This window comes from Biomphalaria glabrata, chromosome 12 (genome assembly GCF_947242115.1).
Source record: "Biomphalaria glabrata chromosome 12, xgBioGlab47.1, whole genome shotgun sequence".
NCBI lineage: Eukaryota > Metazoa > Mollusca > Gastropoda > Planorbidae > Biomphalaria > Biomphalaria glabrata.
In genome coordinates this window covers 11438309-11456455 of record NC_074722.1, presented here as the reverse complement: position 1 = coordinate 11456455, position 18147 = coordinate 11438309, and the positions used below count along the sequence as shown (strand labels likewise).

The window sequence follows — 18147 nt, the reverse complement described above, 5'->3', positions numbered from 1 at the left end:
ACTCCGTCAGACTATATCAACGCCACCCTTTGATCAGGAAACAAAAAAGACCAAGATGCCTGTGTGTAGTCGCTGAATGAACTCTTTATGTTGTGTCTGTTCTATTAATGTGTGTGTTTCTGTTGTGTTGTCTGTATATGAGAAAAGAGTCCTTGTATTCACAACAAATGCCCATAAGGATCAATAAAGCAACCTTAGCCTTTGTCTTAGAAGAAAAATTTGACGTCATATGAAAAATTACAACGAAGCTCAAGGAGAGAAAACAAATTACTGGCAGGTAAATGGCAGGCCCGTCCATTCTTTTATGTAGTTTTCCCATCGCTTACTCTGTCTGCCTGTTCTTCTTTTTGCTGGTACTGTTCCCTGAAGGAAGGTCTTTGCAAGCCCCGAAGACTATGTAATATGGCTTTACATTTTTAGCTTGGATACTTCTGTAGCATCATGATTACATTCATCGGGAAAAACAAAGCTTTAATTAATTATTAATCAGTAATTCTATAATTATCGGGTGCAGTGCAGTGCAGATTAAACGGCTGATTCAAACAAGGGTATATGCCTTGTTTAAAACTGGGATGCGAAATACAAAAAAAAGAGAGCGGTTGGGAATGAAGCTTTCTTTTGGTGGATACCAAACAAAGTTTTGAGATGTAATTGTAACGCTGGCTGTTCGACTCAATGTACAAAGGGCAAAATGTGTTATGTTGGACTAAAGGCGTTTCATTAAAAATAGTTTGTATATTGTGTTTGTGTGTGAGGGGGGTGGTGGTGTTATGAAGCAGGCAAATGTAAAAACTACAACTAATGGGCCTAAGAATTATTTGGTTGTACTCTATGTTATGGGGAAGGGGGTTTAATCTCAGCGCAGCACGGGTCTCTGATCTCATTGTTATGGATCATTTAAACTTTATTGGCTTCAAAATATTTGTTGCTATTGTACTTGTAAAAAAGAAATTTTAAATAGTTATACAACAAGCAATTCATATTAAAGAAAAAAGGTCCCCCGACTTTACGTCAGCACATCCCACTGGCGGATCCAGGGGGGGGCGGTAGGGGCGATCGCCCCCCCCCCCACTCGGCCGACCCCCTTCCCCCGAAGGGGGGGGGCGGACGAATTTTAGTATAGAATTCACACAATTTGTATACGAATTCATTACTTATGTTAATAATATATACTAATTATTTATATTTCAACCTATTTTTAGATTATTTCGCCCCCCCCTCTAGTATGTTGGCCGATTTGGTGGGGTCGGGAGGGGGCGATGGTATCGATCCCGCCCCCCTCCCCTATAAACTTTCGAGTGGGGGGGCGGTCCAATTTCTTTGTAGAAATCACAGCTTGCTAACAGAATCAATTACATATCTATGTGATTAAAACTTGTTATTGATATTTTAACCGATCTTTGTATTATGTCGTTCCCTGTTTGCCAATTTATCTCTACTGCCCTTCCCACCTAAACCTTTTGACGGGGGGGGGGCGGTCCTACTTTAATGGAGAAATCATAGTTTGTGAAAAAAATTAGTTGAATTAATATAGTGATTTATATTATGTCGCTCGCCTTCTTGTATCTTGGCCGTTTCGGTGAGGTTGGGGGAGGGGGAAATTGCATGTACTGCCCTCCCCACTCTAGCCCTCTGAGTGGGGGGGGGGCGGTCCTATTTTTGTGGAGAATCATAGTTTGTGAACAAAATTAGTTGAATATCTATATATTATAAACTACATATTGATATTTCAACTCATTGTATATTATGTCGTACCACACTCTAATCTCAAATTTTATCATTAGTAAAATTTTAATGAAAAAGGGTTGTACCAGGTGGGAGGGGCGATTCATGCAATCGCCTTTCCCCCATCGGACAAACCAATACTTTTTCTTTTTGTATTACGGTTAGGAAATTACAAAACAAAAACATCTGTCACTAATATAATTTATATATACTATAAATTAAATTCTTACATCGAGTCGCCACACCCCTATTCTTTAATGTCAAATGCAATCTTTAGCAGAAATTATTAAAGGAGCGAGGATTAATCGTTTTCACTCTACCGCCCCTCCCATTTCCAGACAGAGTTTATGTAATTTCACATGAATTTATCATAACTATTTTAAGAAAGACTTTGCTTTGGAAAAGTTAGAATTCAAGCAAAAATTTTCAGTATAAGAGTCACGATTGAGATGAGTTCTAAACCAAAATCATTTTTTCATAGTCGCCTTTTTCTAACCTTTACTCAATCTGATATTTTTCTAGTTAAATAAATTTGGGACTATAACTCACAATTTATACTTTGATTTTATTGAATATTATTTATCGAATAATTTTTTTTCGGCGGAGATCCTCAAAGCCAAAATCTAAATAGGCTATGTGGGGTATATTACCTTTTCAAGGAACAAATCGGATTTTTCGCAATGTATTAAGGGCCTATAAATTCATATTAGAATATTATAAGTACAACATTATTCAAAAGGTCCTTTTTTAATAGTATGAATAATGAGTTTTAGGTCAGGAGAATACCTTTCTTCTGTGAAGTATGCAAGAAAACTCTTTGGCGGCGGGGCTTCGCCCCGAACTCCATTGATAAATAATGAGTTGTAGATGTCAGGAGAATGCGTTTCTACAGTGAAGAATGCAAGAAAACGCTTTTGCCGGCGGGGCTTCGCCCCGAACTCCACTGATGGATAATGAGCTGTAGATGTCAGGAGAATACTTTTCTGCAGCGAAAAAAGCAAGAAAACACTTTTGTCGTCGGGGCTTCGCCCCGAACTCCATTGATAAATAATGAGTTGTAGATATCAAAATAATGCGTTTCTACAGTGAAGAATGCAAGAAAACGCTTTTGGCGGCGGGGCTTCGCCCCGAACTCCATTGATGAATATTGAGCTGTAAATGTCAGGAGAATACTTTTCTGCAGTGAAAAAAAGCAAGAAAACGCTTTTGTCACTTGAAAACCTTATAGCGATGCCCCAGTTGTTTTGTTTTTCACCAAAGGTTGAGAAATGCTGCTTTTTAAAAATTCTCATATATATATATATATATGCACGTTTATGCATAGGGTTAGGGTTTACTGGGCATTAGGGTTAGGGTTTGGAAAAAAATCGCCCCCCCCCCCACTCAAAAGTTCTGGATCCGCAAGTGGCACATCCATAATAGCAGGTACTCTCATTTTATTAAAGGAAATGTATTTACATTGGTGATTTTTTTACGTTCAAGGCATATAGTAAATTGACAATATATTGTTTACATCACTAGGTTGATTACATTAAACAAAAAGGTCTTGGTGGCATTCATCTTTGGGAAATTAGTAATGACGATTTTGCGAATCGTTGTAATCGAGGCCAGTATCCAATCTTGACAGCTATAAATAGAGACTGCAGGTTAGTTTTAGATAAATGTTTGCATCGATGTCTATCTATCTATCTATCTATTTATCTATCTATCTATCTATCTTATTATTATTATTATTATTATTATTATGTTAGAGATGAATGAGTATTTATTCTCTGGCGCTGCCAGGGTCGAGTTTCGTTAAAGAGAAACAAATTATATTGTAGTCCCTTTATCAGTTTCCACTGAGGAATTTTCTGGTGATGGGGTAGGTCTGCAGCAGTACCGTCCTCTGACAGGCAACGAGAATGTTATTAGGAATGTTGAAGGTATCTGTGAGGTCTGTTGTTAATATCCCTTCGGTTGATATAACAATGGGGTATATTGTTGTTTTGGATAACTTCCATAAGCCCTTAATCTCTAACCCTATGTTCCTATATTTTCGTTGTTTTTCCAACTCAGTTTTTTTTTCTTAAATTATGAGATAGTAGTATGACAATATCAATAATTGTGGCGTTTTTTTTTAAATCAATTAACAGCAGATTAGGGTGATTAAAATCTACCGTTTTGTAGGTCAAAAAAGGCTTATCCCAGTACAGCAGATGACCAGTAGACTCGATGTTATGAACATAATGATAACAGAGTCGAAAACCATGTCCGCTTAGAATGGCTTTAATACACCGAATGACTACACAACACACATTTTGTGAGCACATTCTTACTGACGAGTTACAATCACATGTAAACATAAGAACGACAACAGATACAGCATATAATTTTCATAACACTCGAGAACCTCTTGTGGCGAGTAATTGTAATAAGGAGGAGTATCAATATCGATTAAATTATGTATCAAGGCCAGGTGTTTGTGCATTTTTTGCAATTTGGTTATGGCGACCTAGGTAGGCAGATTCTAATAGGGCTTAACATCCTGCCATTATGTGTTCAATTGAGTCACCCACATTTCTACATTTTTTGGCATTTGTCGACAACGTTGAGTTTTAGGATATGCTTCTCGTAATTTTTTGTCCTGATTACTCTGTCCTGTATTGTTGTAACAAAGCCTTCTGTTTCAGGGTAGAGATGTCCTGCTTTGAGCTATGTTAAGGAAACAGCATTGTCAATGTTTTCCCCATCTAATAAAGTCTTGAATTTGCCATAACGAATCTCAGGCCCTACGTCGTCCTAACCGACATTAACATCAACATTGTGTAGGTTCAGAGCGGTTGCTTCGAAGTCATATTTGCGTAGAAAGGAAACTAGTTCATTGCTGGAGGCTTGCAGTTTTGATCGTATTTTAAAAACTTGCAACTTACACATTTTGAAGATGTTCTGCAATCCACGACCTCCATCCTTCCTGGGCAGGTATAACCTTATGGTTGAGGACTTAGGGTGTAAACATCGAAATTTGGTTATTGCCAGACAGTTTGGTGTTTAGGATTTTATTTACTCTTTGCTTATATTTACCAAGAAAGTCCTCTTTTAATTTCATTATGGTTTATCGTGGCTTATTATTATTATTATTATTATTATTATTATATTCTTGTAGGTAAAACAATTATTATGAGGAAGTTTTGGAGTTACTGTTGGTGGAAGCACATGTGTGAACACAGATCTTTGACATTGTTTCCTTTCAAACTAAATTTACAATATTTAAAAAAAAATCACTACTTTTATTTTGCTAATCCTGTTGTTTTATTTTTAACTTTTTATTTGTTATTATCTATTGCTCTAAGTATGCATCAATTAATCTTCTGAATAAAATTTTAAAAGTATTTTTTCACCTTAAATTTATGATGGAGTAGATTGTTTACAACATAATTTGACTTAGATCCTCATGCCCCATTAAATTTGAAATGGGTATTAGAGTTGATTAACTTCTCTCCTCATTGATGGCACCGTGGTTGATTTAAATTAATGTTTAATTTTATAAGCTTTACTTTGTATTATATAAAAAGAGCTTGTATTTCCCTTTAATTCTATAACAAAGAAATCATTTTCTGATAGCTAACGACAAAGTTATTGAAGCTTAATAACAGGGGAGTGAAATAGTAAAAAGCAAAATGAAGTATTCCTTCAAAACGTGGATAAATAATTACGGAGAGAAAGATTTAACTCTGTTTTGAGGCTCTACGTCATGTCTTGTGTGCACTTATTTTTTTGTTCTATATATTGTACGTCATATGTGGGTCTATCCAACAATTCTGTTCAAGCCAATGATACCAAAGCCAGTTTAATTTAGGTTTTCCCTCATAAGCATTTTAAAATTAAATTTGGCTTACGCTTTTCGTTGAAGACGGCTTAGCGGGAATTACCGCAACCAGCTCAAACGTTTGTTAGTATTCAGGATATTCAGATAAATGTTTAGAAGGCATGTATCATGTTGGTATTCAGGATATTCAGATAAGTGTTTAGAGGGCAGGTATGCATTCTGCCCATCATTCGTCTAAATTGTGATTCTGAACAGCCCTCCCTACATATTACAATGCCTCTATTCAAGTCACTCCTTCATGGAACCTGGGTGGGTGGGCGGACTGTTGATCTTAAAAACGGCTGTAACAATTTTCCTAGAAATTTAACAGTTGATGTAATAAAAAAAAGGTAAAGTGCCCTTTTTGGACCATGCTGTCTTAAGTTGATGTATATCGCTGAGAAAAGAATTACTAGCTCGGGGAAAACTCTAGTTTAGACGTTATTATTTTTCAAAGTAAAAATTAAATAAATTTAAATTTTACTGGAGACTATATCTAGGTCTAGAGCCAAAATGGCGTAGTCGTATTACCGTAATCATGGGATAACTTAGTACATTTAAAGTTGCTTATATTTTTACGTAAATTCAATACAGTTTACATTTAGATTCTAGAAGTACAAGTAGATCTACTGACATAGGTCACACCCCTCTTCGTGTTACTATCACGTGTCATAATGCAACCACTTATACCCCGTTAACCTCCAAAACGTTATCACTGCTTTAAATAAATTTATTCTATAAATAATTATTTCTATTTCTCAAACTAAGGCCATGCAGAAGTGGGCCTAGCTGAAAGTGAGCCTTGGAGGAAAGCTATATAAAAAATATTTTTTTAAAACAATCTTTAAGATAAAATTGATAAGTTACAACGTTAAAAAACACAAACTTAAGCATTTGAATGCTAAATATGTTTTAATGCTTTATTTGTTAAAATTATTATAATATAGTACATAAATAAAGGATGAAATGTACCATTATCCGGTACCCAAAACTAACAAAGTATATTATTTTTAAAAAATAATAATAATGGGGTAGTGAGATATTTAGAGGTCATGTCCAAAAAAAAATTAATATTAGAAGTGCAGTTGAATCAAACACACTGAGCATCAACTGTATCTTGAATGCTTAATTGGTATGTAATAATAATTTATTTAATTCTTTTCATTAAGTCGCTGTCATCATTTGTTATTTTTCTAGTTTTTACTTTAAGAAAACGTCTATGGACTTAATCCCTTTGTGATAATTACCTATTTATGAGCGACTAATTTTAAAAATAATTGTTCATTTTAACGTTAAGAAAACCGAAAATGTCAAAATAACAAAAATTGAAAGAAGCTAAGCTTGGAAATAAAGCGACTGTGGTTTATATTTATAATATTATAATAATGGCAATGTCTACGATTCTGAAGATTAAGGATGAGTGCAGTGTTTCACATGACTACGCAAACCCATTTGTGACCTACATATTTTTCCGCTAGTCTTCAGCGCCTGTCTTCATTAAGAGCTTTTCTTTGAGTCTCAAATGTGTGTCTCGCAGCCTTTGTGAGAACTCTTCAACTGTCTCTTTCAGAGGCACTCTGCTACCAGCTACTTTTCTGTAAGCCAGTGAAACCGAAATTGTGCTTGATTTTGATATTTATAGCGCTTACAAGAGGCACCTCTGTTACGCCGTTCTCCTTTAAGCTCACCAAAAAATGATCCGACTTAACGCAGCTGTCCAGTGGTAATTAGTGCTTCTATATTGTCCACATCTCCAGAGCAGAGTTATTTGTAATGTGGTCTTGCCAGCGTAGGCATCTTTGATGAAAGCGTTCGAGGAGCCTTAAATGCCCCGTACCCCGGTCTAGGAGCCATACAAAAATGTAGTGAGAACCATTGCTTTATAAACATTTGGCCTTTGCGAGACGGTTGTCCTATTTCTCTGGACAGTGACGCATCGTTGTTAAAAAAAAAATAATTAAAATGTGACCAAATGTGATACCAAATAAAATAGTCCCTTTTATGATATCAGACGATAAGTTGGCGTCACGTGACCTCGCACATGCTTGCAGACATCTTCGTGTCCCTCAACATTACCAGAAGGATTCGCATTATCAGTCAAAGGGTGGTACTGCTGAAGATCTGTCATTTATAGGTTTTCTTTCCATTCTAATAGCCCTTGAGTAAGACGAAAACATTATGTCCTACCTCTAATTCCGTCGTTTTTCTATGTTCATTCACTCTGGAACGTGTCCATTCATTTCTCTCTATCACCTGTCTATCCCCTTCTTCACATGACTTTATAACCTGATTTCTAGTTTCTGTTATAATATCATAACTATCTTTAGTTCTTACATGTTCGTGTGGGATTTTTAATATAGATCTTACCGGCGTCAGAGTTTGTTGTTTTTTAAACTCCTTTTTAAAAAATATATAATAGAGAAAAAGAAATCTGGTCTGTAATTCCCACTTCTTAATTATTAGGTATATACCTTCTTAATCTTCTTTGATTCGTGATAGATCGGGTGACCAGGACAAAGGGCTATTGGAAAGACAACACAAGAGACGACTTGTATAAACTCTTACCAACAAACATGCAACTGAAAAGTCTTCAACCCTAAGAGAGAGTGACTGTAAGTGTGAGTTGACTGTGAATGATTTAATGACATTAATGGCCCTGGGAAAGCAGGTAGATGTCATTCGATTTATTGCTAGCAAGAATAACAGAGACCAAGACTCAAGTATTTAAACGAAAACAAACTGAAGACGTTTCCAGCCCACGCACAATTGGCCGGGTGTCTCACAAATATACCGCCATTGTGGTTGGTTTTGTCAGTCTCCTCCCCTTTCCCCCCCCTCTCTTTTTTCCCCCTTTCTCTCTCCCGCACTCTCCAATCTCTCTAGTGAAAATACTGCCGCCTAATATACACCACTCTGCCTAAAATGTGTCAATGTGCCAAATAATGCTAACAATCTTAACCTTTCAATTTCTCTTTTCAATTGCCTCTCTCTTCCTCCACATGTCAATCTGCCTGTCTTCCTCTCACTCTCTCTCTCTCTCCATATATAACTTTCTCACCCCACTCACTACCTGTATATAGCACACACACACATATACATACACACTCTATCTTACATTTCGTTCGATCGTCCCGAGACATGACGTTAAACTGCGCTCCTCTTTCCTTAGCACTTTTGGAGCTCAAAAGTGCCCTACTTCTTTTCTATCATTGTGTCTGCCTCCTCTTTTCCTAAGTCTGCCTTCATTGATCATCACACTGTCTCCTTAACTTTAAATTCTCACTACGTCCTAGACCAGTCCGTTTGCCGTGGACTGCGACGGGTAAGGGGGGATAAAGAGATCCTGGTGTTTGAGTGGTGGCTATCTGAGGATAAACCACAACAACACAATACTTTGGCTCCAAGTTCCCCTAGACCTGAGACCCAGATGGCCCGCTCTGGGTCAACCGGCTGGTCATGCCGAGCTACCAGCATAGGTCGTCGACCTATGCTGGAGGGCGGTGGCTGGAGGGTCAATCAGGGAGCTGCTGTATCGGACACATGTCCGATGTAGCAGCTGACTGAGTATAGCACCTGTGTAGCCCTGGCGGGCTCATTCTGGACATCCGAATGGCCCGTCCCCTTGTTGGACTCGATGGCGGGTGGGGAGCACAGGTGCTCCAAATATATATGGACAAAAAAACACACACAAAACTACTTGCCCCAGACCTATGTCTGGGCAAGAAACGTCGAATTGATGATAAAAAAGAGGAGGTCCCAAAAAGCTGTGCCACCTGGCCATCATTTCTGGTGGTTAGGTGCACAGAGGAGGGAAAAAGCCTGACAAAGTTGAGCCCTTTTATTATCTATAAGGGACTCAAGTCAGTAGTGGGAGAGCCCAAGAGTGTGTCTAAGCTACACAAATCAATGGAACTCCTTGTAGAAGTAGACAGCAAGACACACTCTGATGGGCTTTTAAGATGCCGAAGACTCTGTGATCTCCAAGTGGAAGTCATGCCACACAAGAGTCTGAACACCAGCAGAGGTGTAATCAGCTCTAGGGACCTACTGGAATGTTCCGAGAAGGAAATATTGGAGGCCATTGAAGGAGTCACCCATGCCCGGCGCATTACCAGGCGCAGGGAGGGTGAGGAGGTCAAAAACGCCACTATTATCCTCACATTCGGAACTAGGACACCGCCAGAGTATGTGAAGGCAGGATACCTACGAGTTCCAGTGAGGCCCTACATACCTAACCCCATGAGGTGCTTCAAGTGCCAGGGTTATGGACACGGCGCGGCAGTCTGCAAGAGGAACACTGTGTGTGCCAGATCTGCTGGAGAGGGTCATGAGGACAAGGGCTGCACAGCCCAGTTCAAATGCCCAAACTGTCAAGCTGGCCACTCAGCCTACTCCAAGGACTGCCCTGTGTGGAAACAGGAGGTTGCCGTGCAGGAGTACAAGGCAAGAAACGGATGTACCTTTAGCCAGGCGAAATCGGCTGTACTGGCCCTACCCAAGGGCCAATTCGGCTTGACAAAGACCTACGCCCAGGCTGTTGCTAAGAAAGGAAGATCCATAGCCACACAGACGGACACACTGACCCCACCACCCCCTCCTCCTCCCCCAACTCAGAAGAAAACACCGCCAAAGAACACACCTCTGAAGAAACAAGAAAGCCCTGTTGTCATGCTAAAGAACAGGTTCTCTGTGCTCGCTGATGAGAGCATGGAGACTGAGCAGCATGTCAAAACCAATACTCCGGGAGAACCCGGAGACATCATGTCTGACACAGGTTCTCCTCAGAGAACCCAGCCAGACACCCCAACCTCTACCGAGTTAGAGGTTGACCAACTCCCTAAGGGGAGAAATCAAAGCGGAGAGGATGCCCGAGGTGAGAGAGGAGGAAATAACCTCCGCTCTAACCAGAGGGATCTCCCCTCTCCAGAGAGAAAGACTTCCCCCAAAAGGGGGTTGTCCTCCTCTCCATCCAAACCCAAGAATAAAAATACCAAGGTCACTGGAATAAAGGGAAACCCCTCCGGGGGCCTCCCAAGGCCAAATAGCTCCAAGTAGGTCATCTAGAATAAGCCATGGATTCCAGAATTGTACAGTGGAATTGTAGAGGCCTCAAGGCCAATTACGAGGAAATGCAGCTACTGATGGACTCTGAGACTCCTGTAGCTGTCTGCTTACAGGAAACATTTCTAAAAGATTGCATCAGCTTCCGAAGCTATCGTGCTTATAGCAAGAATGTTGAGGATGCAGAGAGAGCATCAGGTGGAGTCTGTATCCTTGTGAAGGATAGCATCCCCCATGAGAGGGTAGAACTACAGACCACACTACAGGCCGTAGCAGCTAGGATAACCCTTCACAAGGTTATCACTTGCTGCAGCCTGTATCTACCACCAGGCGCTCCATTAAACCGAACAGACATGGAGGACCTATTGAAACAACTCCCCCGGCCTTATATAATCTTTGGGGATTTCAATGCCCATAACACCATGTGGGGATCCAACAATACCGACACAAGAGGTCGTATGCTGGAGGATATTTTCCTCCAACATGATTTATGCATACTTAATGATGCATCACCGACCTACTTGCACCCAGGAACTGGATCATTCACATGCATTGACCTCACCGTATGCGTCCCCGGACTTCTGGACGATTTGAAATGGTCAGTTAGCAATGATCTACGGGGAAGTGATCACTTCCCAATAATCATTACTAACAATCTCCCTTCATTGGGACGACCTCAGCGGTGGAAACTGAATAAGGCCGATTGGGAACAATTCCAAAAAAGATGCTCTGAGGATATCACAGAAAATATCCTCCATGAACAGAACCCAGCTGATACCTTTGCTAGCAAGCTACTAAGTATAGCCAGGAAAGTTGTACCCCTAACCTCTGCAAATCCAAAACGGCCTAGCAAACCATGGTTTGATACATCTTGCAAAAGTGCTATTGGTGATAGGAAAAAACGACTGGCTGCATTTATAAAGAATCCTTCCCAGGAAAACCTAAAGCTATTCAGGATAGCTAGAGCAAAGGCTAGACAAACCATACGGTCAGCCAAAAGGAATTCCTGGAGAAGTTTTGTCGGCAGTCTGGATGCCAAAACTTCTGCTAGAGCGGTTTGGAAGGCAGTAAGGCGAATCAAAGGGAAAGAATCAAATGCAATAGGGCATTTGAAAAACCAAGGACGAACTGTCACGTCCCCCAGAGAAATAGCTGACTGCCTTGCATCCTCAATAGCAGAAAAATCATCCACTGCACACTACACGCCAGAGTTCCAAAAAGTCAAAACCAGGGAGGAAAGACACCCCATTGATTTCAGGTCAGAGAACAATGAAGACTACAACAAACCGTTCTCGCTTGAGGAACTGAGGGAATCGCTGGACAAGTCACATGACACAGCGCCTGGAGAAGACGAAATCCATTACCAGTTCCTCAAGCACCTTCCCGAACCCTCATTGGCAGTCCTGCTAGGGGTCTATAACTGTGTGTGGCAAACAGGCGCTTTCCCTAACAGCTGGAGGAAAGCCACAGTTATACCGATACCTAAACCGGGAAGAGACGGCTCTGACCCAGCTAACTATCGACCAATAGCACTAACAAGCTGCATCTGCAAAACCATGGAAAGAATGATTAACAGTAGGCTAGTCTGGTACCTGGAAAGAAATAAAGTGATCTCAAACTACCAGTGCGGATTCCGGCAGGGGCGGACAACAACTGACCACCTGGTAAGGCTGGAAGCTTATATTAGAAATGCATTACTCAGAAGAGAACATCTAGTAGCTGTATTCTTCGATATAGAAAAGGCCTATGACACAACCTGGAAACATGGAATTCTACGTGACCTGGCGCTTATGGGGCTTAAGGGACACCTCCCCCGTTTTGTGGAGGAATTTCTGAAAGATCGAAAATTTCAGGTTCGAGTGGGCAACTCCGCTTCTGACACTCATGACCAGGAAATGGGTGTACCCCAGGGCAGCATTCTGTCAGTCACCCTGTTCAACATTAAAATAAATAGCATCATAAATGCGCTGTCCCCTGGCATAGAGTGCTCTTTGTATGTTGATGACTTTGTCATTTTTACTTATGGGAAAAACATGAACACCTTAGAAAGGAAATTACAGTTATGTTTAAACAAAATTCAGGGTTGGGCAAACTATAATGGTTTCAAATTCTCTGACTCCAAAACAGTTAGTATGCATTTTTGTAATCTAAGGGGACTCCACCCAGACCCTGAACTATTTATACACAAAAAGAAGATCCCTGTCGTGAAAACTACAAAATTTTTAGGCCTCACCTTAGATTCCAAATTTAATTTTCTCCCCCACATTAAGGAACTTAAGAAGAAATGCCAAAAGTCATTAAACATACTAAGAGTACTCAGCCATACGGACTGGGGAGCTGACAGAGATACCTTGCTGCTGCTCTAACGGAGTCTAATTCGATCCAAGCTAGACTACGGATCCATAATATATGGAGCAGCAAGGAAGTCGTACCTAAAAATACTGGAACCAATACAAAATGCTGCCCTGCGTCTCTGTCTCGGCGCGTTTCGTACATCACCTATCCCAAGTCTCAATGTGGAGGCTGGAGAACTCCCCATGGATATAAGAATGAAAAAGCTTGCAATGCAGTATATAGTCAAGCTAAAATCCAACCCCACAAACCCTGCTTTTGACTCCATATTTAACCCCACAGAGGTAGAATTATACAATCGAAGGCCTAACGTCATACAGCCGTTGGGCCTTCGAATGAGAGAACCCATCCAAAATTTAACCCCACCCATTGACCAAATCTCTAAAATAGAAACCCCTCAGAATCCTCCTTGGCTAATGAATAAACCCAAATTAAATTTATCCCTCCTTAATTTCAAAAAAGAAAATACAGACCCAAGCATACTACAAGTCCACTTTAGGGAACTGCATGAGAGCTACGGAGATTGTGGCACCATCTACACAGACGGATCCAAAATGGAGGGAAAGGTCGCGTGTGCCTGCTCCTTTCGGAACAAAACAATCTCCCGTAGACTCCCCGATGGCTGCTCCATCTTTACGGCCGAATTGCACGCAATATTGCTTGCACTTATGGCCGTAAAAGCATCAGAAAGGAGTAAATTTATAATCTGCTCCGACTCCAAATCTGCATTGCAAGCTTTGGGGCGGATGAAGACTGACATCCCATTGGTACATAAGAGCCTGAAGCTTTTGGACCAAATAACAGCCGACCGTAGGGATGTCACCTTCATCTGGGTCCCCTCCCATGTTGGCATTGAGGGAAACGAAGCCGCAGACAGAGAAGCAAAGAGAGCCCTAAATCATGCGGTGTCAGGAACCCAAATTCCCTACTCGGACCTGAGACAAAGTATTGCCTCTGCCACCTATCGAGAGTGGCAGAACCGATGGGAGGCTGAGACTCACAGTAAACTCAGGTAGATTGTGGCGGATGTCAGGTGGCGGCCCACATCTAAGGGTCTGACAAGGCGTGGTAGCACAACCATGTCCAGACTTAGGATTGGCCACACCTACATCACGCACTCTTTTGTACTGAAGAGAGAGGAGCCCCCACTTTGCGAGTACTGTGACTCTCGCCTCACCGTGGAACATATCCTCGTTGATTGTCCCAGATACCAGGATGTCAGGGCGAAATATTTTAGAGCCACTAATCTAAAAACACTATTTAATAATGTCGACCCTGGGAAGGTACTGGGCTTTATTCGGGAAGTGGGGCTATCTACGAAGATCTGATTTCTGAATTTGTGAACATGCACTATTTACATTAGATTTTTACCAAATATTTAAATTTTTACTACCTTTACTATTTTAACTGTGAATAGACCTTGATTTTAATGATATGACTGTATAGAATCTGGCCCTTGTTGTTTAGAGAGAGAGTAGTCCTTAAGGGACTGCAGGCACGACATGGCCTAAATTGTGCCGATGTGCCTCAAATCAAAAATCAAAATCAAAAATCACATTTCGTTCACTTTCTTCTTTTTTTCTCTTGAACGCAATCTCTCTCTCATTAACCCTCTCCTTGCGGCTGTACCCAAATAAAGGGAAAGCTTCAAGAGAAAACACTGAAGACAAATCAGGTGCTGCTGACCCAAAGGCAGCTTGCAATACACAGCGCTACAGCCTGGCAGAACCTATGACGCTACAGCATGGCAGAACCTATGACGCTACAGCCTGGCAGAACCTATGACGCTACAGCCTGGCAGAACCTATGACGCTTGTGACAGGTGGGGAAATGTGATGTGTGTTTGGCGCGTTTAATGTCTAGGGGATGATTATTTTTAAAGCTATCACACACCAACCTATCAGCATATATATCGGGAGCAGACACGCAACGAGACTAAGCAATGAAATATAGATACAAAAGTTAAAAATGAAGAATATTTATTTACATAAATATACATATAAGAATAAAAAGGGGGAGGGTTTGCTTCTATCTCTAAATAATAATGGATTTAATCATCGCTCTTGCACCTAATAAGAGTATGTCACTTTGTCCTCTGACTTAGCTGGTTGTCCTGTTGATGTCGCAGCTGGCTGTGTCCTGGCTTGAGGTTCTGCAGCTGGTGGTGGCGCTCTAGCGGATAGAGGGACGCCGGTGATATAGTTCTTGTGGAGTCTCAATCCCCAAAATCTAATATCTGTAGTGGACACAGTAGGGCGGGTGGCCGGCTACCGTGGGCACAAGGTTACTGCGGGCAGAGCTGATCTGCCGTGGGCAGCGTAATTGACAGGATATGTCCAGTGAGTTGCAGAGGGTTGGCGTAGCTATGACGTCTCACACAGATCTGAATCTATAGGGACGTCGCACCTAATAGCTTGACAGGTGGACTGTCGAATAGGCGGGCAATGCCGATAGCGCCAAGTGGTAGAGTTGGGTAGATCTCAGTAGGCAAGTGCAGTGCTGAATAGCACTAAGCACAGATGCAGGTAAATAGATCGTTGATCCAATGAATAGGCACTAGGTGATTCTTGGTAGCAACTAGGCAAGTGCAGCGCTGATTAGCACTAAGCACATAGATAGGCCAGTAGGCAAATAGGCAGGTAAATAGGCAGACACCTGAGGGAGGCACCAGGTATTCCTCTAGGAGTAAGAATAAACGATATAGTCCAGACTCGATAGCTCAGCTTGAATGAGAATGAAAGAGAGTCTGATTTCATTTGGGTCTACTTTATATAAGCCTGGAAAATGTGGGCGGACACAGGAAATGTCTTAGGCTTAGAATTATCTTACACGTGGGTGAAGTCCGACAAGAGATGGGATTAGCACATGGAGAGGTCAATGGGCGGGTTTGTCCTCGTGGTCTCCTAGATCAAAGAGAGACATAGGAAAAGGGGGGGGGAGGGGTGACTTGCATTCCACACAAGGTGGTGTCCACTGCGGCTGTCAGACATCCTGTTGATAAGATCAAAGAGTCTATGTGTATCTTTGCCCCGGTCAAGGGAAGATAAATGAAAGGACGCGCCTTAACTATCTCCAATGTGGTCAACTAAGTCTAGCCTGGAGCGGAAAAGGTGTGGCGGGTGAATGATTTAGGGGTTGGATGGGGAAATAATTAAAATAAAATAAATAAATAATGAAAAATAATAATTAATGCTGTGATAAATTTGAGTGACTCTGACAGCGAGTTTTTGACTTGTCACAACGCTACATCATGGCAGAACCTATGACGCTACAGCCTGGCAGAACCTATGACGCTACAGCATGGCAAAACCTATGACGCTACAGCCTGGCAGAACCTATGACGCTACAGCATGGCAGAACCTATGACGCTACAGCCTGGCAGAACCTATGACGCTACAGATCCCAAATTTTAGCTGTATTTTACATTGTTTTAAGTTTAGGCTTAACCTTGTTTTACAGAGATTTGCAATATTTGGTGTAAATGAATATAGGGAGTTTAGCATCAAGGCCTAACATAATACCAAGCATTACAAATGTTCCTAGAAGTCATGTAAGAACTGCACTGTTCAACGGCTGAAGGTGACCGTCTGAGAAGCTGCACTGCAAAAAACGCTAAGTTTGCAATGTAAAAAGACTCGGTTTAAGCAATGTTTTTTGTTATGGACTGTATAGGCACTTCAGAGACTTTCTATTTATATCGCCATGTGCAATGACATTTTGTACTAACAGAAAGTGATTGGGATTGGATTGCTAGTTGGTTCAAGATTGCTCAACTTGGCATTACAAAAGTTTCCATAAGTTCAGAATGTTATCATCTCTCATGCTTTCCTAAAAAATATTTCAACCGAGTGAGACTCGTTCACCTGGTACTCTAAATCTCTTTCTCTCTCTTTCTCTCTCTCGCATTCTCTCTCTCTCTCATATTCTTTCTCTCTCTCATTTCCGCCTCATGTTTATTCTTTCTCACTTTCTAAAATCTCTTTCTCTCTCTCACATTCTCTCTCTCACTTTCCTTCGCTTTCACTAGATATCTTCTTTCCTGTTTCTTCCTATTCCCTAACATCTCTTTCTCTCCCTTTCTCTCTCTCTCTCTCTCTCTCTCTCTCTCTTTTTACTTTCTCTTTTAGAATTATAAGCTTGAGAGTCAAACTATCGTGTCTTAATGTCTTTTAATTGACCAAAACAATCTTATGAAGACCACGCCAAATACTGAAGTATTTAATTTTTCCACCTGTGCCTCGATTGTTCCTCTCACTTCAGTATCGCCCCCCCCCCAACTTTTAGTTACTTAGTTTGACCCTGCCCTTTGTTTATTTTCTTTTCACTAGGATGAATAACTATCTGAAGGTATTAGCGTTTGAACAGCTAATATAAGTAAAGATCACTTGTCGCTTACAGTGTTCCACCAGAAGAGAACAAAATGTTATTGTGAAAGGGATGTCAGAAGGGAAAGGTAGAAGAACACAGATCTAACTTTTAATATCGGCCTCTCTATTTTTCAAGTGTTACACACATATACATAAATAGGAATCGATATTGAAAAACATTGTCTCCTCCCCCTCCCAGCTCAAAAGTTCTGGAACCGGCCCTGCTTTTATGGGCACATGGCATTCGTTGAGGCAGTTGATCGTTGTGCTGGCCACATGTGTTGACCATTGGCCACAGAGACAGATGAGCTTTACACCCTCTGCCCCACATAGATCGCAATGTCTGAAAGGGTTTTGTTGCTAAGTACGCTTGAGCTTGGCTACCTATCTATTGCGCTTGAGGCTCAACACCCGACTCGAGCAGAGTTGTGTTTATGAGCGCCTAAAGGAAGCACGGAAAACCTTCTCCCAGATACCCCCCTCTCCCCATTGGACCACAAATGAGATTGGACCATAGCTCTCTGAGCATGCTTTAAGCTATAAACTATTACAAAAAAAGATAAAACACACACACTAAATCTAAAGGAGATCTTCTTTATTTTTTAGGTCACTAGAACATAAGGCCTATACAAAAATATTGAGATCTACTAGATCTAGTTTATAGTTGGCACACCGTGCCACGACATGTAAATCATGGTGACCTGTGGTGTTAGCATAACAAGACAACGTAGAACAGGGAGAGGTAATCTCTAGTACACAACTGTCACTATTACACTTCGAAGTTTCAGGCTGCTA

General features: G+C 41.1%; 1 protein-coding gene across 1 annotated transcript in view; it reads left to right on the top strand.

The window, feature by feature from the left end:
- LOC106056147 (chitotriosidase-1-like) overlaps positions 1-5079 on the top strand; it is a 46847-nt gene extending 41768 nt beyond the window's left edge. The window contains exons 8-9 of the mRNA XM_056007187.1: positions 3247-3371; positions 4871-5079. Coding sequence (XP_055863162.1) covers positions 3247-3371; positions 4871-4874 — 129 coding nt within the window. The 3' untranslated portion in view covers positions 4875-5079. The remainder of the gene's footprint in view (positions 1-3246; positions 3372-4870) is intronic.
- Positions 5080-18147: the final 13068 nt, after the last annotated feature.